Genomic DNA, 27,689 nt, shown 5'->3' on the forward strand with positions numbered 1-27,689 from the left:
AACATTTTGGTTTGGTTTTGGTGGTCGTGCTATGTAACTTTAGGAATCCATTTTAATAGTTGGCAGTTGGAAAATTCTCCTCATGGCTGGGGAGGAGTAGTGCCTCAAGTGTCTTGGCTACTAGAGAGAGAAGGGAAAACGGTCTGTACGATTGAACCTTACTTCAGTCTTTGCCTGGATTCAGTAGGGGAGTCACACTATCCATTTTGCAGACATTGGGGATAATGAGTGATTCCAAGGACAAATTGAGGAGTCTGGTCAGGTACTCAACTCCCAGTATTCCCAAATGCTGCAGCATAAGCATAGAAATCCTGTAGTGATCACAATGGCGACGAATGGCTACCTTTTAGCCCGATCACTCTTGTTATGCTCGACAAAATGTCGGTTGAAAAATCTAGCGCATCTCCTCGGATTAGTCACGGTCACGCCGTCAAAGGTGACTGAGATCCCTTCATCTCTTGTGGCTCAACAGTGTGACACAACTTACCTATTCCTGTTCATAGGTTACATTGCTTCAGTTGTTCGAACCATGTGTTCCGCTTGTGCTCGTCGTCTATCTTACTAATGTCTATATTCAGTCCCGTGATTCTAGGATCAGCAGGGTTAGCACGTTGGCGTTCATTATGCGAGTCCCACCGCATTAGATGGGCGCGCCTCATCTGAACAAATTGACAAGCGGGTATGAAGCGAGTACCAGCTACATTGATAATGCCCCGGAACAACCTTTGACAACATGATTTTGGTAGAAGGACACTAGCTCACTGAAGCGGCGATTTGTGTATTCTCTGAAGTCGTTCCAGCTGAATTTCTTTTGGTTTATAAATGTCCGGCGTTCAGAGATCATGAAATCTAACGGTCAGTCAATAGTGAAAATTATGAAAAAGTGGTCTGGCCCCAGTAAAATGACGGGTTGTAAGGATATGTCATTTATTAGACCAGGTGACGCTAAAGATATATCTGGCGAACCGCTGCAATGTGAAGTCATCTATCTGCTTTTCCAAAGCTATAACTCTCTGGTCATTACCCAGAAGAAAATTCCAAAGTTCATGGTGGACATTAAAGCCTGCAAGCAGCAAACGTTTATTCCCACACAGCAGCCACTCAATTTTTGGGCTATACTCTGGAGCATAGCCTCCAACCATTGTATATCTCTATGTCGGTAGCTCCAGACTTGACAATTACCCCCATACATTCCATTTAGGGGTCACTAGTGTCTGGCTCAGGCGACATAGGTCTATACTGCACGGAACAGTGCAATATGAAAGTCAGGCTTCCACCTCCATTCCTTGTGCGATTCTTACCTTGCGCCATCGTAACCATTACAATGGCGCAAGCTACAAGTGGCATTTAGTTTTTTCTCTTGGATCACCGCGACACTGATTCCATTCTGGTTCATAAAATCTACAATCTCATTGATCTTACCTCGAAACCCGTTGCAATTAAATAGTAAAAATTATGTACTCTTCGGAACTGCCCAGCAAAAAAAAGTGTTTACAAAAAAGTAGTGAAAATGTTCTTTTGGATCCGGAAGTAGTAAAAATTTTCTTAATCTGTTTTTAACCTTTTTGAAACAAAAACTGTTAAATTACCATTTAAAAATAAGAAAAAAGCGAATTATAAAAAAGTATATACGACCGTAAGTTCGGCCAGGCCGAATCTTATGTACCCTCCACCATAGATTGCATAGCAACTTGTACTAAAGACTGTCACCCACAATCGAATTAATTGGGTTGTGCTATCTTAAAACTTCTTAACATCGTTTTCTAAATTGTGAGTTAGTCCATATGTGGAAGAAAGCCAGAATTGAAATATGGGGGTCGCTTATATGGGGGCTATATACAATTATGAACTTGATATGGACCAATTTTTGTGTGATTGGGGATCGATTTATCTGAGGGCCATATATAACTATAGACCGATATGGACCTAGTTCGGCATGGTTGTTAACGACCATATACTAGCACAATGTACCAAATTTCAACTCACTCGGATGAAATTTGCTCCTCCAAGAGGCTCCAAATCTCGGGATCGGTTTATATGAGGCTATGTATGATTATGGACTGATATGAACCACTTTTGGCATGGTTGTTAAATATCATATACTTCCACCACGTACCAAATTTCAAGCAGATCGGATGAATTTTGCTTCTCCAAAAGGCACCGGAGGTCAAATCTGGGGATCGGTTTATATGGGAGCTATATATAATTATGGAGTGATAGGAACCAATTCCTGCATGGTAGTTGGATACCATATACTAACATCACGTACCAAATTTCAACTGAATGGGAAGAATTTTGCTCTTCCATGGGGCTCTGGAGGTTAAATCTGGGGATCGGTTTATATGGGGCCTATATATAATTATGGACCGATATCGACCAATTTTTGCATGGGAGTTTGAGGCCATATATTAACACCACGTACCAAATTTCAACTGAATCAGATGAATTTTGGTCTTCCAAGTGGCTCCGGAGGTCAAATCTGGTGATCGGTTTATATGGGGGCTATATATAATTATGAACCGATGTGGACCAATTTTTGCATGGTTGTTAGAGACCATATACTAACATCACGTACCAAATTTCAGCCGGATCGGATGAGATTTGCTTCTCTTAGAGCCTCCACAAGCCAAATCGGGGGATCGGTTTATATGGGGGCTATATATAATTATGGACCGATGTGGACCAATTTTTGCATTGTTATTGGAGACCATATACTTACACCATGTACCAAATTTCTGTTGGATCGGACGAAATTTGTTTCTCTTAGAGGCTCCGCAAGCCAAATCGGGGGATCGGTTTATATGGGGGCTATATGTAATTATGAACTGATGTGGACCAATTTTTGCATGTTTGTTAGAAACCATATATTAACACCATGTACCAAATTTCAGCCGGATCGGATGAAATTTGCTCCTCTTAGAGGATTTGCAAGCCAAATTTGGCTTGCAAATAACAACTACTTGTGCCAAGTTTCACGTCGATAGCTTGTTTCGTTCGGAAGTTAGCGTGATTTCAACAGACGGACGGACGGACGTGCTCAGATCGACTCAGAATTTCACCACGACCCAGAATATATGTACCTTATGGGGTCTTAGAGCAATATTTCGATGTGTTACAAACGGAATGACAAAGTTAATATACCCCCCATCCTATGGTGGAGGGTATCAAAAGGTTAAATTATCATTTAAAAATAAGAAAAAAGTTATAAAGTTATAAAAACCGAATTAAAAGAATTTCCTGTGTAGTTAAAATAAAGAACATCTATGGGAGTGCTTTTAAAGATATGCCTTTGGAAGAACTTCTATTTTTTTTTTTGCTGGGTGGTACAACAATGTTTAGTGTAAGATGCTGCGGCGGGGAATATTGTTTAGCCGTAGCAGTCGTTGGGTCATGTAGTCTGCTGCCGTCGTTGGCACAGCATCCTGCCACGTAGTCAATGCGACTATGCTGCCGTATCTGTGTTAGGCGGGAACAGTTCTGGACATGCACTCACTCCAGCACCGGTTACACCTCACCGAAACCGAACGGCACAGTGAAACCACGGTCCGGGGTTTTTCTTTATCCCGGCTCCGACCAAAAGCAAACGGAGAAGGCTCCCCTGGATGCACCTCCTCTGACACAAAAAAATGGACGAAACAACACATACACTGATGCTGCCGCAAGCCGAAGAGTCGGACCCATCGGGTCAATCCGGTGTAGAGAACCTGCCGCGGTGAGATTGGGTGTCATCGATTGCAAGTTTCGTCGACTATAATGCAACAACGCAGAAACTCATTTGCATTAAGAGACGATTAGATGAATATACACGCCATCTTTTTAAATGTCTACGGTCTCAGCTATCTCGACACCTCCATACTGCAGTCTCCTAATACAATATCGTCTGGACTTTCCACATCAAACCCCGTCGGGCTCTTTGATTTCGCGAAATACCATCCAAAGAAAATATTCTGATCATTCAGTCTGAAGGGGATGGTATTTCTACACTTACGAGAATGTACTTCGTCATTGTAAATTTGAGAGGCTAAGCACCACTAAGAAACCAAAGAAGGAAGTCCAGTGTTGTTAGAACTAAGAGCGTTTTAGTTGGTTGAGCAGCCTCCTTTAATATGGATAGAATACAATAATTTTAAAAATGTTTGCAGTAGATATAGATTTTCTAACATCTCTGTGGTAGAAAATTTGTTCCTAATGAAAACGCCACTTTGAAAACTTTTTCTATTAAATTTCTCGACCATCTTTGCGTATGAATATTTGCTATATTGATACTATTTTCATTCATGCTACCATATGGAACAACATGAAATTAATAATTAAAAATTCAATTATATTTGTTTTTATTACCAACACCATATGTTTTGGCATGTACTTGCCTTTTTTATTTGCTACATAAACTTTTAACATTGGCATTGAAATCTCTTAATTTGTCCTTGCCTTTCTTTGTTTCTGCTGTTTGGCTCTGATGATGATGGTGATGGTGTTGTTCTTGTGTGTCATCAGGAAGCATAAAATGTCATCATTGACAGGAGGAGTATGTGTAAAATGAAATGATATAAAAATAGATTGCATTGAATGTTCGTTCTAGGGCTTCATAGATAGCTTGTCACTTGACACAAGCATGAATGGATGGATGAATGGACGGATGGACGGACATAAATAAGTGTTTACAAATTTCTAATTGTTGCCACACGACAATATCCAATCTTTTTTCGAGATACAACAAAAGCATTTTCTTTTCTATTCGAGTGTGTATGTTTTTCAAAATACATGGAGGAGTGCATGACATGCATACGATTGGGTAGGTGCTTGGATTTACTTTGAATTATTTCCACACAAGGCAAAAAAGATGCTTTTGGCGATCATGTACAGAGGCAAATATTTTAATTTATCACATTTTCACCAAGATCATACGATATATTCAATGCAACCATGTTCAACGTAAAAATAAGATGGTCAATAACAACAAGTTTCGGTCAGGCAGAATTTTAAATGCCCACAACCATTGATCAAATTTAAGATTTTCTTGTAAAAGTCCTACGTTTAGATGGATTTTAAAAAATATACTACCTCACGAAGATAGTTTCAAATAATACGCTTATCAAAATGTATCGAGTTTTACAGAACTCTGAAATATCTCATGTAGACATGCAAGATAATGATAAATTAACGCCTTGATTTGATATCTAAATTCCCCCATTATTCGAATGAGTACGAGAAATAAAATCTCGAAATTTAACTTTTAGTATCGAGCAATTTGATTTTGGTTCCAAAGATTTTGTCTTTACTTTAAAAAATGTGGTATTGATTCCGAGCCAAAGAAGCGGAGAATACAAGTAAGGATACTTTTAAGACATAATTCTCTTTTAAAATCGGGTTTTGTGTACTTGCTTCTAGGAAGCAAATTTCAATTTTTCGCTTTTTCAGCTTTTTTTCTTCATATGCTATCAAAGTCCTTTAAAAACAAGTTAACGACGTCTTTTTTTCCAAATTAAGACTCGACTTCTAGTAGAAATTATGCTGTGTTTCAGGTACAAAACGTCTTTAAAATAAAGTGTTGAAAAACATATCCTCTATTTGAACGATTTTTACCTTTGTAGTCAAGATGCAAAAAGACAACAAATTTAAAGACAATTTCATTAAATTTAAAGATTTTTTCTAAATTATTAAAGTCAAGTTGACCTTAGCCCAAGCATTTTTTCTTTCATGTTATGATATCCATTTTTAAACCAATCACTTAATTATAAGGACAATACGACTTCATTGAAAAGTTTATCGACCTTTGGCCAAGGACAAAAAATTTTATACTAGAGAAATGCGTCTTATTTGCTAAGCAAAATTTGCATTTGTATTTTAAAGACATGAAATCTTTGACCTCACGACAATATTTTTTTCAGTGTGGGTCTTCTATCCCCTCAAGAAGTGAAAACGGGAGATCGGTCTATATGACGGCTTTGCCAAAATAAAAATAAAAAAATGGACCGATAAGAACTAAATTCGACACACGTCTTTGTGGGCCTAAAATATTTCTGTATTTCCAATTTCAGTATTTCTTTGCCTAGTAAAGGCAGGACAGTGACAATGGTAGAGTTCTACGGTCTCGTCATTCTCAAAACACACCCTACATGCGCCATCGTCCTCAATTTTAGGTGACCCGTGTGTGGGACACGGGTCACCAAAAACTCTCCTTCAGTCGTCTATCCTTCAGCCGTCTTCCACTCTCCTTGAGCTGTTCTCCAGTATTTTAGTTATCTGGGTCATAGACACGGTAGATTTTTCTCGGCTTGGTAGGTTGGTAGAATTCTTCTTTTGGTAGATTTTTTTCCAAAATATACCTCTTTGACAAAATTTTCTATAAAAATAAAATTTTGACAAAATTTTCTATAAAAATAAAATTTTGACAAAATTTTCTATAAAAATAAAATTTTGACAAAATTTTCTATAAAAATAAAATTTTTTTGACAAAATTTTCTATAAAAATAAAATTTTGACAAAATTTTCTATAAAAATAAAATTTTGACAAAATTTCCTTAAAAATAAAATTTTGACAAAATGTTCTATAAAAATAAAATTTTGACAAAATTCGTTGCAACCATGTTCAGATTTTTCTCTCCTTGGTAGGTTGGTAGAATTCTTGTTTTGGTAGATTTTTTCCAAAATATACCTCTTTGAGAAAATTTTCTATAAAAATAAAATTTTGACAAAATTTCTATAAAAATAAAATTTTGACAAAATTTCTATAAAAATAAAATTTTGACAAAATTTCCTATAAAAATAAAATTTTGACAAAATTTTCTATGAAAATAAAATTTTGACAAAATTCATTGCAACCATGTTCAGATTTTTCTCTGCTTGGTAGGTTGGTAGAATTCTTGTTTTGGTAGATTTTTTCCAAAATATACCTCTTTGACAAAATTTTCTATAGAAATAAAATGTTGACAAAATTCTCTATAGAAATAAAACGCTGACAAAATTTTCTATAGGAATAAAATTTTGACAAAATTTTTTTATAAAAATAATATTTTGACAAATTTTTCATAAAATTAAAATTTTAACAAAATTTTCCATAAAAATAACATTTTCACAAAATTTTCGATAAAATTAAAATTTTTAGAAAGTTTTCTATAAAAATAAAATTTTTACAAAAATTTCTATAAAAATGAAATTTTAACCAAATTTTCTATAAAAATAAAATTTTGACCAAATTTTCTTTAAAAATAAAATTTTGACAAAATTTTCTATAAAAATAAAATTTTTTGGTGTTATTGATTTCTTTTTCCTCTACACTTGTAGTTTAGTCAATGCATGGTTTTAAGCTGAAATCAAAAACACCAACAATGATTAATGAAAAAAGCCAACAATAACAAAACAAAACGAATGAAGAAAAAGAGGAAGCACGCTCGAAATAAACCCATCCAACTACACTCAAATCGATGATTTGACGGTGGCAAAGGAAAAATATATGTTTGTACGAATTTATTTCGGCATAAGCCGGCTATCATGTAAAACCTTTTTTCAGAAGGTTCAAGTGTGGTTTACTTTTGGGTTTAGTGAACTGCCTGAATTTATTCTGATAATTGGTTGATAGTTTTGCTGCAAGTAGAGGATGCTGATGAGGAATGTGGTAATTCCGAAACGTGCGTCCATCCAACCATCTTGCAGTCTATAGGTTAGGTTAGGTGGCAGCCCGATGTATCAGGCTCACTTAGACTATTCAGTCCATTGTGATACCACATTGGTGAACTTCTCTCTTATCCCTGAGTGCTGCCCGATTCCATTTTAAGCTCAATGACAAGGGACCTCCTTTTTATAGCCGAGTCCGAACGGCGTTCCACATTGCAGTGAATCCACTTAGAGAAGCTTTGGGATAATCCACCGCTGAAAAACTTTTTGGTGTTCGGTCGAAGCAGGAATCGAACCCACGACCTTGTGTATGCAAGTTGGGCATGCTAACCATTGCACCACGGTGGCTCCCATTTCTATAGAAGGGTTTATCAAAATTTTATTTCTATAGATAATTTTATAAAATTTTTATTTCTATAGAAAATTTTGTCAAAATTGTATTGCTATAGAAAATTTTATCAAAAGTTTATTCCTATAAAAAATTTTGTCAAAAATTTATATCCATTTAGTTTCTATACGGAAAATTTTAAAATTTTATTTTTATAGAAAATTTTGTTAAATTTATATATTTATAGAAAATTTTGTTAAAGTTGTATTTCTATTGAAAATTTTTTCAAAATTGTATTTCTATAAAAAACAAGTAAGTAAAGTAGAAAGTCGGGCGGGGCCGACTATATCATACCCTAAACCACCATTACAGAATGAGTAATCATAAGCATTTGTGGGGTAACATATAGGTCTGGGAGATAAACCACAGTTGCATATTTAAGAAAATTAAGGGGTACATGTCTATGGGTGCTTTGTGTCAATCTAACTAGAGCTCATAGTCAATGTTGCCAGGGAAAATGTTCGGTTTACCCTACAAGGACAAAAAAAGTTACCTACTTTCCTATACATTCCCAAACATTTTTCCCTACTATATTTTTCGTTAAATTTAAAAAATATTACAAAACAAAAATGGTTCTAAGTACTTTATTATCTTAAAACATGAATATGCAACGTATATAACTTGGAATATAAATTTGTATTACGACCACGGTTGTCACAGTTTGTAGAATTCTACCCAAATTAGTAGTCTTTTTTGTTAAATCTTTATAAAAATAAAATTTTGGAAAAAGTTTCTATAAACAAATTTTTGTGAGAAATTTTTCTATAGAAATAAAATTTTGACAATAAAATCTATAGAAATAAAATTTTGAGAAAAAATTCCACAGAAATAAAATTTTGAGAAAATTTTTTTATAGAAATAATATTTTGAAAAAAAATTCTATAGAAATACAATTTTGACAAAATGTTCTATAGAAATAAAATGTTGACAAAATCTCCTACAGGAATAAAGTTTACCACACATTGTTAAATATCAAGCCTTGCCGGCTTCTAATTTCCTCCTCTAGAGCCACCAAAATGTAAAAATTATTACAAATTGTGGTGAGTGAAAATGTCCTACATTGTGGCCCTACGTCCCTACAAGACGCTAAATATTAGAAAAGCCCTACATATAGCGAATTTCCCCAACTTCTAGCAACACTGGCTGTGTTGATATTGCGCCTACGGAGCTAGTATGCCACTAATATTGAGCCCATTATTACAAAAGAGAAAATCGTTAAATTAGTGTGGGTAATAAATACAAATTTGTAAAAATCGAGCAATATTCTTATGTAAGAGCTACAAGTACGTATAAGTACGATCGGGTAGTACATCAAAATTTGAAATTTGAGTAACATTGGTTAATAAATAAGAGTACTATGTCCAAATGTGGGAAAATCCAGCGATGCATATATATGGAAGCTATATCTAAATCTGAACCAATTTGCATAATATTTTGCTGGTTTGATTAATACCACAAAAGGTTACCTTGTGCAAGATTTGAGTAAGATCAGTTAAGAAATGAGGCCTGTATGGTCAAACATAAGGTTATTAGGGGCGAATTTTTCAAAATCGGGTGATACATATATGGGAGCTATATCTACATTTGAACCGATTTCGATGAAATTTTGCACATATAGTAAGTACTATAGAGGACTGGATCTAGCCAACTTTTAGTAAGATCGGTTAATAAATAAGGGTTCTATGGCCAAATTTGGGAAAATCGGGCTATACATATATATATGGGAGCTATATCTAAATCTGAACCGATTTCGATGTTTTTTGCACATATAGTTAGTGCTATAGAAGACAACATTTAGCCAAATTTGAGTAAGATCGGTTGATAAATGAGGGTTTTATGGCCAAATTTAGACAAATCGGGCGATACATATATATGGGAGCTATAGCTAAATCTTAACCGATTTCGATGATTTTGTGCACATATAGTTAGTGCTATAGAAAGTTATATTTAGCCAACTTTGAGTAAGATCGGTTGATAAATAAAGGTTTTGTGGGCAAATTTGGGAAAATCGGGCGATACATATATATGAGAGCTATATCTAAATCTGAACCGATTTGGATGAAATTTTGCAAACTTGAAGGGCGACGAAAAGATTACCTTTTGCCAAATGTGGTGACGATCCGTTTGAAAAAAAAGCGCAACGTGACCCCATTTGTCGAAATCGTTCGTCCTTGTGCCCAAAAAACTCCCTGTACCAAATTTCATCAAAATCGGTTAATAATTGCGACCGGAATCCTGTGAACAACAAAGACATGGACAGACGGACGGACGGACGGACACCAAGCGCTAGATCGACTCAGGAGGTGATTCTGAGTCGATCGGTATATATTTTATGGGGCGACCTTCCATACGTAATGGAATGTGCATGTTGTGTTAGTTTTTGTTTGTGTGATGTTAGGACTTTTTTTTATTGTCAGCGGGCCTGGACTGGGATATTGGGATGGGACCACGCCTGAGGTGTCGACGAGGCTAGCCGGTGTCCAAAAATAATATCCCCTAGTCGCACAAGGGCATCCGTAACAATATGGAATATGCTGCCATTGTTTGGAATCCCATATATACTGTCCATTGCGATCGAATTGAAAAATTGCAGAAAAAGTTTATAAAGTTTGCATTATTGTCTGTGCCTTTTACTGATCCTTTGCCTTCATATGAAGCTAGGTGTAGGCTAATTCATTTGGATTCTCTTCAATCGCGTAGATTAAAGTTTTCAGTTTTGTTTATTTATAAAATAATTAATGGATTTATAGATTGTCCGTCTCTTTTAGAGTTGATTGGTTTTAAAGTACCAATACATTGTTTGCGAAAGCATGATTATTTTGCAATTCCTGCTCATAGAACAAACTATGGATCTTCGGAACCAATTTTAAGATCACTTAAAGAATTTAATAATTTAAATAATAACTTTGATTTAGATTTTTCAATTTCCCTAAATAGTTTTAATTCTATTTTAGACTTAATTTATTTTAAGAATTGCTAGTCTGTAAGGAATGTATTCCATAGACTGAATAAATAAATAAATAAAATCAATATTTCTGGTAGGCACATTTTTTGGCCGATCAAACTTATTATACCCTGACCACTATGTGGTTTAGGGTATAAAAATTGTCTAAATTTTATTTCTACTGAAAATTTTGTCAAAATTTTATATCTATTATTTTTATATTTTTTTTGTGGAATTTTTATGAAATAAAGAGATGTGAAAAAATACGCCCCAATAAAAGCATTTTTTTGTGCGAAATTTTTAAGAAATACTACTTTTTTTAAATTTTCAAATTTTCATTGACCTCGTATATTAGTTTATAACAATAGAAAAAAAGTGGTACCCAATTCCATTGTCTCAAAATCTAAGCTTCCTAACCGAATATACACAAAATTGTTTTCTCATAAGGGCAAATTTTAGACCAACGACTCCTGAAAAAGTTTAGTAGTATGAAGTAGAGTATCGTATAGTATAGAGTCTCGGAGTATCGTATAGTATGGAGTCAGCCCCGTCCAACTAATGTCCTTTCTTCACTAGCATTTTTTTTTAATTTCACAAAAATATTACACCCCGTTACCCATAAGGCTGTTCATGGGTATTATGTCTACTAGTTGTCCTAAAGCATTTGGTTGTAAAACCAATGTTTCTATGTTGTTGCATTAGGCACTATCCTATTAGAAAACAACATCTGATATGTAACTCATATCATGACAAAACCTAACACACACGCACATGCACAAATAAACATTTAAAGGAAGGATATCAACAACCGGAAATTGTGTTGATGTCATACGTAAAAATGTTTGTAAATGCAAAAACACAACAAATATGCTTTGTGTTGCCAATGCCAGGATTAAATCATGAAATTGCCACGAGCTCTAATATCTACTGATGATGTGTGTACACTAAGCCCCATATGTTTTGCAGCGCTTTGGCATTGTAGGTGTCTACTTGTGAATATTTCTATTGCCCACGTTTAAATTAAATTTTATAATTACAGTTAGCAATATTTGAAGCCCTTTTGTCTTTAATTCAACAATTTAGTATTTGAGATAATTTAAAAATTATTCTTAAACAAGTAAGTAAAGTAGAAAGTCGGGCGGGGCCGACTATATCATACCCTAAACCACCATTACAGAATTAGTAATCATAAGCACTTGTGGGGTAACATATAGGTCTGGGAGATAAACCGCAGTTGCATCTTTAAGAAAATTAAGGGGTACATGTCTATGGGTGTTTTTTGTCAATCTGACTATAGCTCATAATCAGTGTTACCAGGGAATATGTTCGGTTTACCCTACAAGGACAAAAAGAGTTCCCTACTTTCCCAAACAATTTTCCCTACTATATTTTTCGTTAAATTTAAAAAATTTTACAAAACAAAGTACTACACTGTTAGAAAAATATGTTTTTCATATGTTTCGATATAAACAAAATGTGTTTCGGGCACAATTTTTAAACACAATATATTTAAGTGCAAACATGTAATGTTCTCAAACTAACACTAAATGTTTGGAACACATATGTTAATATGTTAGAATATATTATGTTTGGGGCATGCATGTTTCATAAAAATTATATGTGTGAATGTAAACATATATAAATTTACAAATTTCGAGTAAACATATATTTTTTTTTTTTTTTTTTTTTTTTTTTTTAATCGTTTATTTATTTATTTTTCAGTATAATTTAGACTAAAATAAACAATAGTATGCCTATTCTTAACCTATACAATGCTCCTGTTGGAGAACTCTAGTATAAACTGTATAATTCAAGTATTCTTTGTGTTTCAAGTTATACGTAACATTGGAGAAATATAATTGGGCAGTTGGGACGTAATGAAAAAAGGGAAAAAACATTACATATTATATTTTAGCTAATATAAAAAGTGTGTATCAAGGGATAAAACAAAAACAATGTCTTTCCAGGAAAGGTGACTTATATTAATTAATCCACCAATGTTTGTTGGTGTCTGCATTTAATATTTTACTTTTGTTAGTAGTAAATATACTCATACTAAATCTTAAATTAGACATCATATCGTTGTTTATATTTATAGCTTTATTAGTTGCCCTGCGATAATGATGGTAGAAAATGGGAACGCCATCTTCGTTTTGCAAAACCTTATGGCTATCTAGAAAAGGAAAAGCTTCAGGAGGGACATACCCTTTCCCTATAGATTCCTCTATGTAAGAAAATGGCGCATAATACGGGGCCATTATAAGGTTATTATTTTCGCATTGCGTGCACCGTGAGATATGATTCCGAATAAGGTATATGATTATATTATCGATTCTACATATTTCTGCGTACTTATATAAATTCTTGTTAGATACATATTTCAAATGACCATTGGAATTATTTCTAAACATTGATGTACAAACTCTTAGTATTTTCCTTTCAGCTACGCGGATTTTTTCCATGTAAGATGGGGAAATGTTGAACCAGATTGGACAACCATATGTTATAACGGGTCGAATTAGCACCTTGTACATAAATATCTTAGTTGCTGGGTTGAGAAGCTTCGTGTAGAATAAAGATTTATTTGCGAAAAATGCCCTTTTCGTTTTCTCAACAACTTGATTAACGTGATCGTTAAAGTATAGAAATTTATCTAAATATATTCCAAGATACTTAACGGTATCTACAACCCTAATGGCTACGTCATTTTGTCTAGAATATACACCGAAAGTCCTCCATCTCTTCCTGACGTTACTGTTGCATCTATTCACTGGAGGCCTAAACAAGATTGATTCGCATTTGTCTGTATTTATTTTCATATGCCAATCGGTGGCATATGTTTCTACAACATCAAATGATTGCTGCAACTCGGTATTTATTTCCGATATGGTTTCACCTGTATTATAAATTATGATATCGTCTGCGAAAGATATTATATTATCGATCGTATTCAATAAGTCTAATATATATAAGTTAAATAGGATGGGAGCCAAAACTGTCCCCTGCTGCAGACCGTTATGCACATTAAAAACTTTGCTATTAATGCCTTTCCTATTGACTATGAAATGTTTATCGGATATCATATTGTGCAAAAGTATTATTAATTGCATCGGAAGACCATAGTCAACCATTTTGCATACTAGCCCGGGGATCCAAATATTGTCAAAGGCTTTTTCCATATCGATCTGGCACGCGCCTGTACAATATTTCCTATTCCAGTTCCAGTTAATAAAGGATGTTAATACAGTAACTGCGTTAATGGTTGAGTGATTGTATTTAAAACCGAATTGTTTGTCACATATAAGACCCTTATCTTCGAAAAGTTTATTCAAAGTAATGTTGACACATATTTCAAATATTTTACTGATGTTTGGAAGTAAGCTAATCGGGCGCATATTACTAGGTTCAGTTGGATCCTTATCCTTTTTCGGTATAACAATTAACCTCGCGATTTTCCAAACTTCAGGGAAATAGGAATTGTTGATCAGATTGTTAAAAATCGCGCAATAGTCCAAAATAGTGATCTCAGGTAAGTTCCTCAGAACAATGTTCGGAATATTGTCTATTCCGGAAGATACTTTATTTTTTAGGTTCCTGAATATATATTTTAGTGAACCTGGTGTAACAAAATGTATACCAGCTTGATCTTCGTTGAGGTCATTTGAGCGCAGGATGTTAGAAAAAGTTGTAATCGATTCCCGATTATTTTCAAAAGTCATTTTTGACTGCAAAAATGCGTTAAATTTTCGGTCTACTCGCAGATGGTTGTGGATTTCAGAATCAATCTCTTTCCGAGAGTGAACAGAATCAAAATAGGAACCTATGACATTAACAATGTCCTCATCGTCATAGATCAAATAGTTGTCATCTGTGTCTTTTTCTAAGACCCCCGTATCTAAACCGGAATTAAAAAGTAATCTATTATAATTTGCTGGCAGTCTCAAATGATCAATTTCCACTACCTTCCTTTTTCTAAAAGTTGAATTAATTTTACTGAACATATCCGCACTATTCCTAATATTTAAGTCTTTCAGCCTGTTTTCTACATTCCTATTAAGCATTAGTGAAATGTTCTCGTCTATAAGTTTGCGTATCCTCCTTAAAATCGATTTCAAAGTACACAGTGTTTCCTCCGTCAGAATTCGTTCTAACCTATTGTGCCTTTTTATTAAAGTTATAATTTTGCTTTTCTCAGAGTAAAGTTTGTCGATGACTGCATTTGTGTGTTTCCTTTTTCGTTTGTTTCCAAAAATTGGGACTGTTTCATCGATTGTTTTCCTGATCACTTGGTTTATCTGTTCTAAGTGGCAGTCGATTTCACTATTTGTGAGATTGCGGTCGTATGGGACGCGATGGATATCTTTCACGTTATGTATAAACCGATCGTGAAATCTTTTCCAGTTGGTTGCTTTAAAATTCCGTTTTAATGAAGGATCGCTGATGAAATAATTTAATATATCGTCTTGGTATTTGACTGAAATATTAATTTCTAGTGCGTCGTGATCACTGTCAAAATCAATTGTTCTTATACAATTTATCGAGTTATTTTCTCTTAGTATATCTATTCTGCTGTCAGCGATACAGACGTCGATATATGATTGTGACCTCGGGTACGATGGTAGCGAGGATGCATATAACCTACATCTTAAATTTATGGAATTATCATTAACCCAGTCGTACAGAATATTTCCCTTGGTATTGTTTTCCTTATTCTTCCACTCTTTATGTTTGCAGTTTAGGTCTCCCGCTAGTATATATAAATTATCTGTATTTAAGGCGTTAATAGCAGTGAATAGGGTATTTAAATCGTTTTTAAAGTGAGGATCATTATTACCTGAAGGGTAGTAAGCCGAAATAACAAATAAAAATTTATTGTGACTCAGAGGAATTCTTACTATAACAGTTTCTAAGCACTTAAGACTATTTAATGTATTATTAGTAAACTTTTTATGTTTTATTGATTTCTTTATAAGTATTGCTGTCCCACCTGCCCTTTTAGAATTTGGTCTATCTTTTCTTATAATGCTATATCCTTCGTAATATAACTTGTATTTACAATTTAGTTTAGTTTCGTTTAGTAATACGATATCGGGATTATGTGTATCTATAAACCTTTGAAGATTAATTCTTCTGTTAATTTGTATCAGAGAATTTACATTTATTTCTATTATTTTTAATTGTTTGTTTGTGTTGTCTGTCATTATACGTCTATCAAAGAGAATATTGTGTCAATTCGTGAAGTTTGAATTTGAAGTTCCTTTTGGATGTTAGCTATTTGGGCAGTTAAATTTATCATTAATGTTTTGACCTCTTGGATAAATGTGCTAAAATTATCAGAGTTAGGGGTATTTTTTGTAATTTGAGCATATGAATAGCGATTTTGAGTAGGAACATTATAATTATTGGCTTTTTGTTTACTTTCCATAATTGTTTTTCTTTTTTCTTGAAGTTTCTGTTGAAGGGCTCTATATGCTGGACACCCTTTAAAAGATGCTGGGTGCCCGTGTTCTTTACATAGCACGCAGTAGACTTGGTCTCCTTCCTTCAGATTGCATTTCCCTTTTTCATGGGTTTCGCTACATTTGACACATTTTGGTGTTAGAAAACAATTAGCTGCGCTATGGAAAAAGCCCTGGCAGTTTCTACATTGGACTATTTCGGGTCGTTTGAGATGTTCCCATCTTACGCATCTATGATCTAAACCAGTAACATTTTTGAGTAGGTTAACATCACTATCAGCGCTCAGCTGAACCATATACATCGGTAGAATTTGTTTATTTTTTTTGGATATGGATGTTGTAAATGGTGATACTTTCAAAAAGTGAAGATTGTCAGTCTCAAATTTTTTTAGATCAGTAAGTATTTTACTCTCATCCATGCCAGCGTCGAGACCCTTTAACAAAAATGTTTTATTCCTTAAGCTTTTTGGCGTGTATGTAAAGAATTTAGCTTCAACTTTTTCCAAGTAAGACTTGGCTTTAATGTAATCCTTAATTGAGTTTAAGAAAAGTGATTTCTTATGTTTATAGACTTTAACCTTAAAGTCTGTTATTTTTAAACAGTTTTTAATAAATTGTATCAATTTGTTCGAGTCAATATCGAATATGTTAATTGGTGGAATCTTTTGTTTTTGATTTAATAATTCATCATTTATTGTGATCTTTGAGTTGTTGTTACAGTTTGTGGACGTTGTTGGTGTTACTTCGTCCACTCCAGTTGGGGGTTTTGTTTTGTTTTCGTCCAGTTCAGTGTTGGGTTTATGACGTTTGGAGATTTGCTCTTTAACATGCTGTTGAAATTCTCTCAGCTGCTCGGCATCATAATCATCATCTAATATAGAGTAGTAGTTTTCTCCTAGCTGCGAGATAGCACTGCACTCCATGTTGTTGTTGTGTTTACGTTTACGATTTTTTATTAATGAAATATTGTTGTTACTTTTTTCATTGCTATCAAAGTCTTTTTTTGTAACTGGAGCCCGAAGCTCTCTGTGAGTTGACGCATCGGCTATTGAGTTTACATTGTTTTTATTTTCTAATGAATGAGCATTTAGCCCATTCATAGCACGTGATTAAATAGTTTTTTTTTTTTTTATTTTGTATTTTTATTAATCACTTATTTTGGGGGTTTTTAAGTATATATAATATGATTTCAAAACGGCAAAAATATTAAATTTTCATCGGTAAACGAAGAAAACTTGTTATATGCAGTTTCACTGAAGGTAATGATCGCAAGATTAAGAACACGTCCGTTGCTCATCGAGTTACGATTCAAACTCGTAAACATATATATGTTGTGATATTTTATTCAGAGAGCGAAAGAGAGAGAGAGAGAGAGAGAGAGTATAGAGAAAGAAATAGAGATAAAAACCGGGAGGGTTGACGAAAGATATCAAATTAACACAGCGAGAGAATCGAAAGAGAGCAATTTCTGTGAAACCGCTTATATGTTGTTTCGGAAACTGCTTTATGATAAGGACAAAAAGTTTATACGCTTAAGTCTAAATATTATTTAAATTAATTCTAAATATTATTTAATTTGTGTATATTATAAAATTATTTATGTATGTTTATACTCGACCCCACGTTCTTCCTTTGTTAGAGTTTTTGAATTCCTTCCAAAATATCAAACTTTTATACCAAAACCAGTTTTTTATTACAAAATTGTTATTTTTGCAATAAAAAAATCATATTTTATCCAAAAGCTCAGTCCATTTCGTTTATATCAAGCACTGTTTCTGACTGTAAATCTTTAATAAACCACATTTCGAAGTTTCATTATAAAAATTTAATATAATATAAATATAAATGCGTAAATTAAAAAAAAAAAACAATTGGTGTTTGGTCGGAGCAGGGATTGAACCCACGACCCTTTGCATGTACGGCAGACATGCTAACCACTGCTCCACGTTGCCAACACATGTATGTTTCTGTTAAATAATGTTATGTTTGCATGGGCTCGTGGGCGCTGCAAACTATGCTATATAAATGTAACTTATAACGATAATTGTCTTCTGGTGACTATAACAGCTACGTAGCTCAGTGGTAGTGTGTTGGCTTACAAACTGTATGGTCCTCGGTTCGATTCTCCGTCCAGGCGAAAGGTAAAATTTAAAAAAATTATAAAATTGAATAATTTCTTCAACATTATTTGTATTACAGAAAAAGGTGCCAAGAACTAAAAAATTTCGTGGAAGTGAAAATTATGTTAGGGAATGAGCACAATCTTCTTTGGGGAAAATTCTTCCAAGCATATAATATTTTTGGCTCAAAATGCTTCCAAAAATAGAATATGTTCACATAAAACAAACATATTAATGTTTCGGCAGTATCCAATAATATATGTGCTTCCTGCAAAATATGTTTGGAACATATGTTAGAGAGGCGATTTTTTTTGAGGGTGTAAGTACTTTATTATCTTAAAACATGAATATGCATCGTATATAACTTAGAATATAAATTTGTATTACCACCACGGTTGCCACAGTCGGTAGAATTCTACCCAAATTAGTAACCAAGGCCGTAGCCAGGATTTTAATTCGGGGGGGTTCAACTTTAAAAAAAAATATTCATATAATCTCATGTGTAGAAAATTTTATTTATGCATACACAGAAAAAAATTTCACGAACAATTTTCCAATTAAAATTTTAATTGAGTTTTAAAAAATATTCAATTAATTTTTTAATTGAATCAACAAATTTTTAAATTGAAACAAAAATCAATCACAAATAATAGTATCAATTAATTTTTTAATTGGATCAATTAATTTTTTAATTGACCTTCAATTAATTTGTTAATTGATACTATCATTTCTGTGATTGAAGACATTTCAATTAAAAAATTAATTGGATCAATTAATTTCGTGATTGAATCAGAAATTTTTTTTTTGTGTGTAGGTATGTATACAATATTTTTATAATATTAAATTGAGCCGACGGGCTTTTTGGGCAGCAAATAAATCAATGACTTCCTCAGTCGGCACATTTATTCGGCGATAAACCGACATTAATGCCAATCCTTTGAGTCTACTCTCGCTAGTCGAATTTCTAAGATGCGTCTTTAATCTCTTCATTGTGGAAAATGAACGTTCGGATGAGCACGTAGTAACTGCAGTGATGGAAAATGCAGTACTATAGTACTTTTTTCAAACCCTTTTCACCCTGGTCTGTACCGTAGTACCCCCGCGAATGATTTAGTACCTTTTGTGTATACATTTTTGGATCGATATCAGATTTATGGTACAATAGCTTTGACAAAATATTTTAATATTTTGAGAATGTCTTTATCAACCTTATTTGCTAATAGTCTTTTACAAATATGGCAAAACAGACATGTTCATGTGGGAAGAAAATCTCGATTGTATAAAAGACATAGTCAAAAACAGGATTTTATTGAACTTCAAGAAAGTTTTAGTCGAAAAAAGAATGCGATTCTATATTATCGATATTTTTTTTTCAGTAGAAAATGTTGTCAAAATTTTATTTCTATATAGAATTTTTGCAAAATTTTATTTTTATAGAAAATTTTGTCAAAATTTTATTTCAATTGAAAATTTTGTAAAAATGTTATTTCTATAGGAAATTTTTGTAAAATTTTATTTCTATAGAAAGTTTTGTCAAAATTTTATTTTCTTTAAAATTCAGTCTCTTGACAATAATCTTCCGATGAAATTTTTATTGAAATTTAGTAAACAGTACCTTTCCGCTCAAAAAATACCTTTTTTGTACTTTCTTAAAAATTGTATTTTCCATCCCTGAGTAACTGGCAAAGTGACCAAAATTTTTAAAAGAATATGCACGTTTGGAAATATCTCTTTATTGCTTCCATCGCTGAATTAGGCAGGTTTTGTGCCATTTCATTTACACATGTGTGTTTGGCTGTTTCGTTGTTGTTGCTATGGCCAAACAAAGCGAGTCATGTTCACAAAAAAAAAAAAAAAAACAACAAACACACATAAAAAGCAGAAATAGATTTTCCAAAAATGACATTTGTGGTGCGAGAACTAAAACAATTTGTTTTTTTTCGACCGTCGTTTGACGGGCTTTTCAACTAGTATTCTATGATTTGTGCAAGTTTTATAGGTAAGCTTTTTTCAAAATAAAACCTCCAGCTTTTCTTCAACATCTTCAATAAGATTTTTCAATGCAGCTAAAAATATATATTTATTCATATAAAAATATTCATTCAATTTGGGGGGGGGGGTTTGATCCCCCTCATCCCCCGCCCCCCCTGAATACGGCCTTGTTAGTAACCCTTTTTGTTAAATCTCTATAAAAATAAAATTTTGGAAAAAGTTTCTATAAACTAATTTTTGTGAGAAAATTTTGACAATAAATTCTATAGAAATAAAATTTTGTGACAAAATTCCACAGAAATAAAATTTTGAGAAATTTTTTTATAGAAATAATATTTTGAAAAAAATTTCTATAGAAATACAATTTTGACAAAATGTTCTATAGAAATAAAATGTTGACAAAATTTTCTTACCACACATTATTAAAGATCAAGCCTTGCCGGCTTCTAATTTCCTCCTCTAGAGCCACCAAAATGTAAAAATTATTACAAATTGTGTTGAGTGAAAATGTCCTACATTGTGGTCCTACGTCCCTACAAGACGCTAAATATTAGAAAACCCCTACATATAGGGAATTTCCCCTACTTCTAGCAACACTGGCTGTGTTGATATTGCACCTACGGAGTTAGTATGCCACTAATATTGAGCCCATTATTAAAAAAGAGAAAATCGTTAAATGTGGGTAATAAATAAAAATTTGTAAAAAATCGAGCAATATTCTTATGTAAGAGCTACAAGTACGTATAAGTACGATCGGCTAGTACATCAAAATTTGAAATTTGAGTAACATTGGTTAATAAATAAGAGTACTATGGTCAAATTTGGGAAAATCGAGCGATGCATATATATGGAAGCTATATGTAAATCTGAACCAATTTGCATAATATGTTGCGGGTTTGATTAATACAACAAAAGGTTACCTTGTGCAAGATTTGAGTAAGATCAGTTAAGAAATGAGGCCTGCATGGTCAAACATAAGGTTATTAGGGGCGAATTTTTCAAAATCGGGCTATACATATATATGGGAGCTATATCTAAATCTGAACCGATTTCGATGAAATTTTGCACATATAGTTAGTGCTATAGAAGACTACATTTAGCCAAATTTGGGTAAGATCGGTTGATAAATAAGGGTTTTATGGCCAAATTTAGAAAAATCAGGCGGTACACATATATGGGAGCTATAGCTAAATCTGAACCGATATCGATGATTTTTTGCACATATAGTTAGTGATATAGAAGATTATATTTAGCCAACTATGAGTCAGATCGGTTGATAAACAAAGGTTTTGTGGCCAAATTTGGGAAAATCGGGCGATACATATATATGAGAGCTATATCTAAATCTGAACCGATTTGGATGAAATTTTGCAGACTTGAAGGGCGATGGAAAAGATTACCTTTTGCCAAATTTGGTGACGATCCGTTTGAAAAAACGCGCAACGTGACCCCATTTGTCGAAATCGGGCGATACATATATATGGGAGCTATATCTAAATTTGATCCGATTGCTTCCAAATTCAATAGCGTTCGTCCTTGTGCCCTAAAAACTCCCTGTACCAAATTTCATCAAAATCGGTTAATAATTGCGACCGGAATCCTGTGAACAACAAATACATGGACAGACAGACGGACGGACACCAAGCGCTAGATCGACTCAGGAGGTGATTCTGAGTCGATCGGTATATATTTTATGGGGTCTAAAATCAATATTTCTGGTAGGCACATTTTTTGACCGATCAAACTTATTATATCCTGACCACTATGTGGTTTAGGGTATAAAAATGGTGGTGGGTATAAGTTAGGCAGGAATCAGTGTCAGTTGGTCAGGGAGAAATTCTAAGACAATCGATTGATGTCCGTTAGTCTATTGTAATCACGCTATAGCCTCCAATAATGGAGATGTAGTCCTGATTGGCCCGGATTCAGTTTGTGTCTGCAAGCAGCTCAAATGCAAAGATGGGCTGTGTCAAATTAGGTTAGATAAACCTCCATATTCCGATATTCGGAATCGCAAATCGCAAAAGTTTCGTTTGGCTGTTGTTTCTTAACACTGAAATGTATAAACTTAAATCTTGGTAATATAGTTCTACTTAATGAGAAGTTCAACTTGCAATTGGATTGGGGTCCGAAAGTATCTCGATTTTTTCGCTATAAGAAAAATTGCGATTTGCGATTCCGAATACAGGGGGGATATTGGCAGCTAGTTATTCTAGGTTCACGTAGAATCTGACACCAAGAAAATTTTTCCAGAAAACTACCAAACAAAAAATTCTTTTCTTCTATAATTTTTTTTTTTTTTCAAAATTTTGTTTCTATAGAAAATTTTCGCAAACATTTAATAACAGGTTGGCTGATAGGTCCCCGGTCTAACAAAGAAAAACACATTTTTTTTTGGTCAAAATTCGTTTTTATTAGTCAACATAGTTCCCTTCAAGAGCGATACAACGATTATAACGACCTTCCAATTTTTTGATAGGGCGGAGAACTCTACATGGAGTGAGTAACAACTATACACGGCTTACTGGGATTCTAGCTAAGGAGGGATTTGAACCCTTCTGTTATGAAGATGATGTTATAATACTTCGGGAGGTAACGGATACTAAAAGACTTTGGAGGAGGGCAGAAAGGTCCTGAGGATGGGATATGCCTGGGCGAGACCCAGGGGCCTGAAAGTTAATCCGGAGAAGTAAGAATTATTCATCAGAAGGACTAAAACTGCTCTATATATCTAGCCAATTTTTTTTTTTGCAAGACCATACCGGACTTAACAGGTTGGCTGATAAGTTCCCGATCTAACAAACAAAAACACATTTTTTTTGTCAAAATTCATTTTTATTATTCAATATAGTTCCCATCAAGAGCGATACAACGATTATAATGACCTTTCAATTTTTTGATACCATTTTGGTAGTACTCCTTCGGTTTTGCCTCAAAATAGGCCTCAGTTTCGGCGATCACCTCTTCATTGCAGCCAAATTTTTTCCCTGCGAGCATCCTTTTGAGGTCTGAGAACAAGAAAAAGTCGCTGGGGGCCAGATCTGGAGAATACGGTGGGTGGGGAAGCAATTCGAAGCCCAATTCATGAATTTTTGCCGTCGTTCTCAATGACTCTTGGCACGGTGCGTTGTCTTGGTGGAACAACACTTTTTTCTTCCTCATATGGGGCCGTTTTGCCGCGATTTCGACCTTCAAACGCTCCAATAACGCCATATAATAGTCACTGTTGATGGTTTTTCCCTTCTCAAGATAATCGATAAAAATTATTCCATGCACATCCCAAAAAACAGAGGCCATTACTTTGCCAGAGGACTTTTGAGTCTTTCCACGCTTCGGAGACGGTTCACCGGTCGCTGTCCACTCAGCCGACTGTCGATTGGACTCAGGCGTATAGTGATGGAGCCATGTTTCATTATCACATATCGACGGAAAAACTCGGGTGTATTACGAGTTAACAGCTGCAAACACCGCTCAGAATTATCAACACGTTGTTGTTTTTGGTCAAATGTGAGCTCGCGCGGCACCCATTTTGCGCAGAGCTTCCGCATATTCAAATGATGAATTATATGACCAACACGTTCCTTTGATATCTTTAAGGCCTCTGCTATTTCGATCAACTTCATTTTACGGTCATTCAAAATCATTTTGTGGATTTGTTTGATGTTTTCGTCTGTAACCACCTCTTTCGGGCGTCCACTGCGTTCACCGTCCTCCGTGCTCATTTCACCACGCTTGAATTTTGCATACCAATCAATTATTGTTGATTTCCCTGGGGCAGAGTCCGGAAACTCATTATCAAGCCAAGTTTTTGCTTCAACCGTATTTTTTTCCTTAAGAAAACAGTATTTTATGAAAACACGAAATTTCTTTTTTTTCCATTTTTTCACAATAACAAAAGTTGCTTCACAAAAGACGCTCTATCTCACAAACTAATTCACTTACAGACGTCAAATTTTGACACGAATCATTTGAAGGTTGGATTTAATACTAGCGACGCCATCTGTGTGTCTGACCGGGGACTTATCAGCCAACCTGTTAACAATGGACTGTGACAACACTTACTAGATTCAAAATTTAGGGATAAGGGATCTCCCTTTTTAATGCCGAGGCCGAACCACGGTTGCTACTCGAGCCAAAAGTAATTTACCAAAATATGGTGAAAATTTTACCAAAAAACTACCAAACAAAAAATTCTTTTCTTCTATAGAAAATTTTTTCAAAATTTTTTTGCTATAGAAAATTTTCTCAAACATTTATTTCTATAGTAAATTATGTCAAATTTTTATTTCTATAGTAACTTTTACCAAAATTTTATTTCTATTGGAAATTTGTCACAATTTAATTTCTAACTAAATTTTTGTCAAAAATTTATTTCCATAGAAAATTTTGTCAAAATTTTATTTCTATAAAAAATTTTCTCAATTTTTTTTCTATAATAAATGTTCTCTAAATTTTATTTATATAATAAATTTTCTCAAAATTTTACTTCTTTAGAATTTTTTTTTAATTTCATTAAATGTTGTTAAAATTTTATTTCCATATAAAATTTTGTTTGTCGCCGCCGACCATTTTTTCCCAGTCGACGCCGCCGCCGAATATGTCGACTCATCTCGACTCAAATTTAGCCGCCAATTAATCAAAAATATCAATCTAAATCAGAAAATTTTCTATATAATTGTCTTATATTTACCAAAATTTTGAACGCAACCAATCATTTTCAAGCTGCTGTAATATTTTTGTAAAAATTTAGCTGTAGAAAATTTGGATGAAAAGTAAATTTGCTTGTAATATTGGTTGTACAACTAATCTCATTACCATTCGAATAACTTCAAATAGATTTTATATTGGATAATTGTCCGCAGCTGAATGGACAAATTTATATCGACTTAGCCGTCAAGTCGCCGCCGCCGGAGGCAAAAATTTAGTGTCAGCCGCCGCCGACAAAAATTGGTCGGCTTCATTCTCTGGTCACACACATTAGACCGTCACTAAATGTTCTCGTGTGGATCGCTGATAAACACCATTGACATTTCAAAACTCTAAAAAAATAATTACAGCACAATTCGGGTTAATTTCGAAATTGGAAATTATATTGAAATTTAATTTTTATAGAAAATTTTGTCAAAATTTAATTGAAATAGAAAATTCCATAGGAAAATGTGTCCAAATTTTACTTCTATAAAACATTACATTTTGCTTCTTTAGATTTTTTTTTAAATTTTATTTCCATATAAAATTTTGTTAGAATTGTATTTTCATAGAAAATTTTGTCGAAATTTTATTTCTATAGAAAATGTTCTCAAATTTTTATTTCTATAATAAATTTTCTATAATTTTTATTTCTATAGATTTTGTCAACATTTTAGTTCTATAGAAAATTTTGTCAAAACTTTATTTCTATAGAATTTTTTTATTTTCAAAATTTTATTTCCATATAAAAGTTTGTTAAAATTCTATTTCCATAGAAAACTTTGTTAAAATTCTATTTCCGTAGGAAATTTTGTCAAAATTTTATTTCTATAGAAAATTTTGTCGAAATTTAATTTCTATAGAAAATTTTGTCAAAATTTAATTGCAATAGAAAATTCCATAGGCAATTTTGTCAAAATTTTACTTCTATAGAAAAGTTTTTTAAAATTGTATTTCCAAAGATTTTTTTTAATTGTATTTCTATAGATTTTTTTTTTTTCAAAATTTTATTTCCATATTAAAAATTGTTAAAATTTTATTTCCATATAAAATTTTGTTAAAATTATATTTCCATAGAAAATTTTGTCCAAATTTAATTTCTATAGAAAATTTTGTCAAAATTTAATTGCAATAGAAAATTCCATAGAAAATTTTGTCAAAATTTTGCTTCTATAGAAAACTTTTTTAAAATTGTATTTCTATAGATTTTTTTTTAAATTTTATTGCCCTAGAAAAGTTTTTAAAATTTTATTTCCATAGAAAATTTTGTTAAAATTTTATTTCCATATAAAATGTTGTTAAAATTTTATTTCCATATAAAATTTTGTTAAAATTTTATTTCCATATAAAATTTTGTTAAAATTGTATTTCCATAGAAAATTTTGTTAAAATTTAATTGCAATAGAAAATTTTGTCAAAATTTTATATCGTTGTTGTTTTTTGATTTCAGATTAAAACCATACATTGACTAAACTACAAGTGTAGCTTAACCAACAGAGGAAAAAAAAGGTTTGTCAAATTTATTTGGGCAAAGCCCTATATACTGCAAGATGGTGGGATGGACGCACGTTTCGGAATTACCACATTCCTCATCAGCATCCTCTACTTGCAGCAAAACTATCAACCAATTATCAGAATAAATTCAGGCAGTTCATTAAACCCAACAATGAACCACACTTGAACCTTCCGAAAAAAAGGTTTTGCATGATAGCCGGCTTATGCCGAAATAAATTCGTACAAACATATCTCTTTTCCTATGAAAACTTTTTATTTCTATAGAAAATTTTGACAAAATTTTACTTCTATGGACATTTTTTCAAAATTTTATTTTCTTAGAAAATTTTGTCAAAATTTTACTTTTATAGAAAATTTTATCAAAATTGTATTTCTATAGAAATTTGTTTCAAAATTTTATTTCAATCTGAAATTTTTATTTCTATAATAAATTTTCTCTAATTTTTATTTCTATACAAAATTTTGTCAAAATTTTATTTCTATATAAAATTTTGCCAAAATTTTATTTCTATAGAAAGTTTTGTTAAATTTAGAATTCTATAGAAAATTTGGTCAAAATTTGATTTCTGTAGAAAAATTTTTTGAAAATATGATTTCTATAGAATTTTTTTTAAAATTGTATTTCCATAGAAAATTTTTTTTTTTCAAAATATGATTTCTATAAAAATATTTTCAAAATTGTATTTCTACAGAAATTTTTTTCATATTTTTATTTCTATAGAAAATTTTCTCGACACCATATAGCCGTTCGAGTACGAACGGCTCTTTGCATTGTATTGCAATCCCCGAGCTTTGAAACTTTCAGAAATGTCATCAACATTACTAATTCGGCGCAGATAATTCATCGCCGAAAAACTGTTTGTGGAATTCGGTTGAAGCTGGGAATGAATCCAGTTGCATCACTGTTGCGCCAGGTACGGATAAAAATTTAAACCGACCTCCGATGCGTTTTGGAGGTATTTGAA

General features: G+C 33.0%; 2 protein-coding genes across 2 annotated transcripts in view; one reads left to right on the plus strand and one right to left on the minus strand.

The window, feature by feature from the left end:
* Positions 1-27,689, plus strand: part of LOC142222025 (uncharacterized) — a 681,854-nt gene that overhangs the window by 187,902 nt on the left and 466,263 nt on the right. The window lies entirely within an intron of this gene.
* Positions 498-16,150, minus strand: LOC142232503 (uncharacterized). Its single transcript, XM_075303268.1, has 3 exons — positions 15,592-16,150; positions 13,623-14,844; positions 498-723 (listed from the first exon to the last, which is right to left on the minus strand). Exons 1-3 carry the CDS (start codon positions 16,148-16,150, stop codon positions 498-500), a joined length of 2,007 nt encoding a protein of 668 aa, XP_075159383.1.

This window comes from Haematobia irritans, chromosome 1 (genome assembly GCF_050003625.1).
Source record: "Haematobia irritans isolate KBUSLIRL chromosome 1, ASM5000362v1, whole genome shotgun sequence".
Lineage (NCBI taxonomy): Eukaryota > Metazoa > Arthropoda > Insecta > Diptera > Muscidae > Haematobia > Haematobia irritans.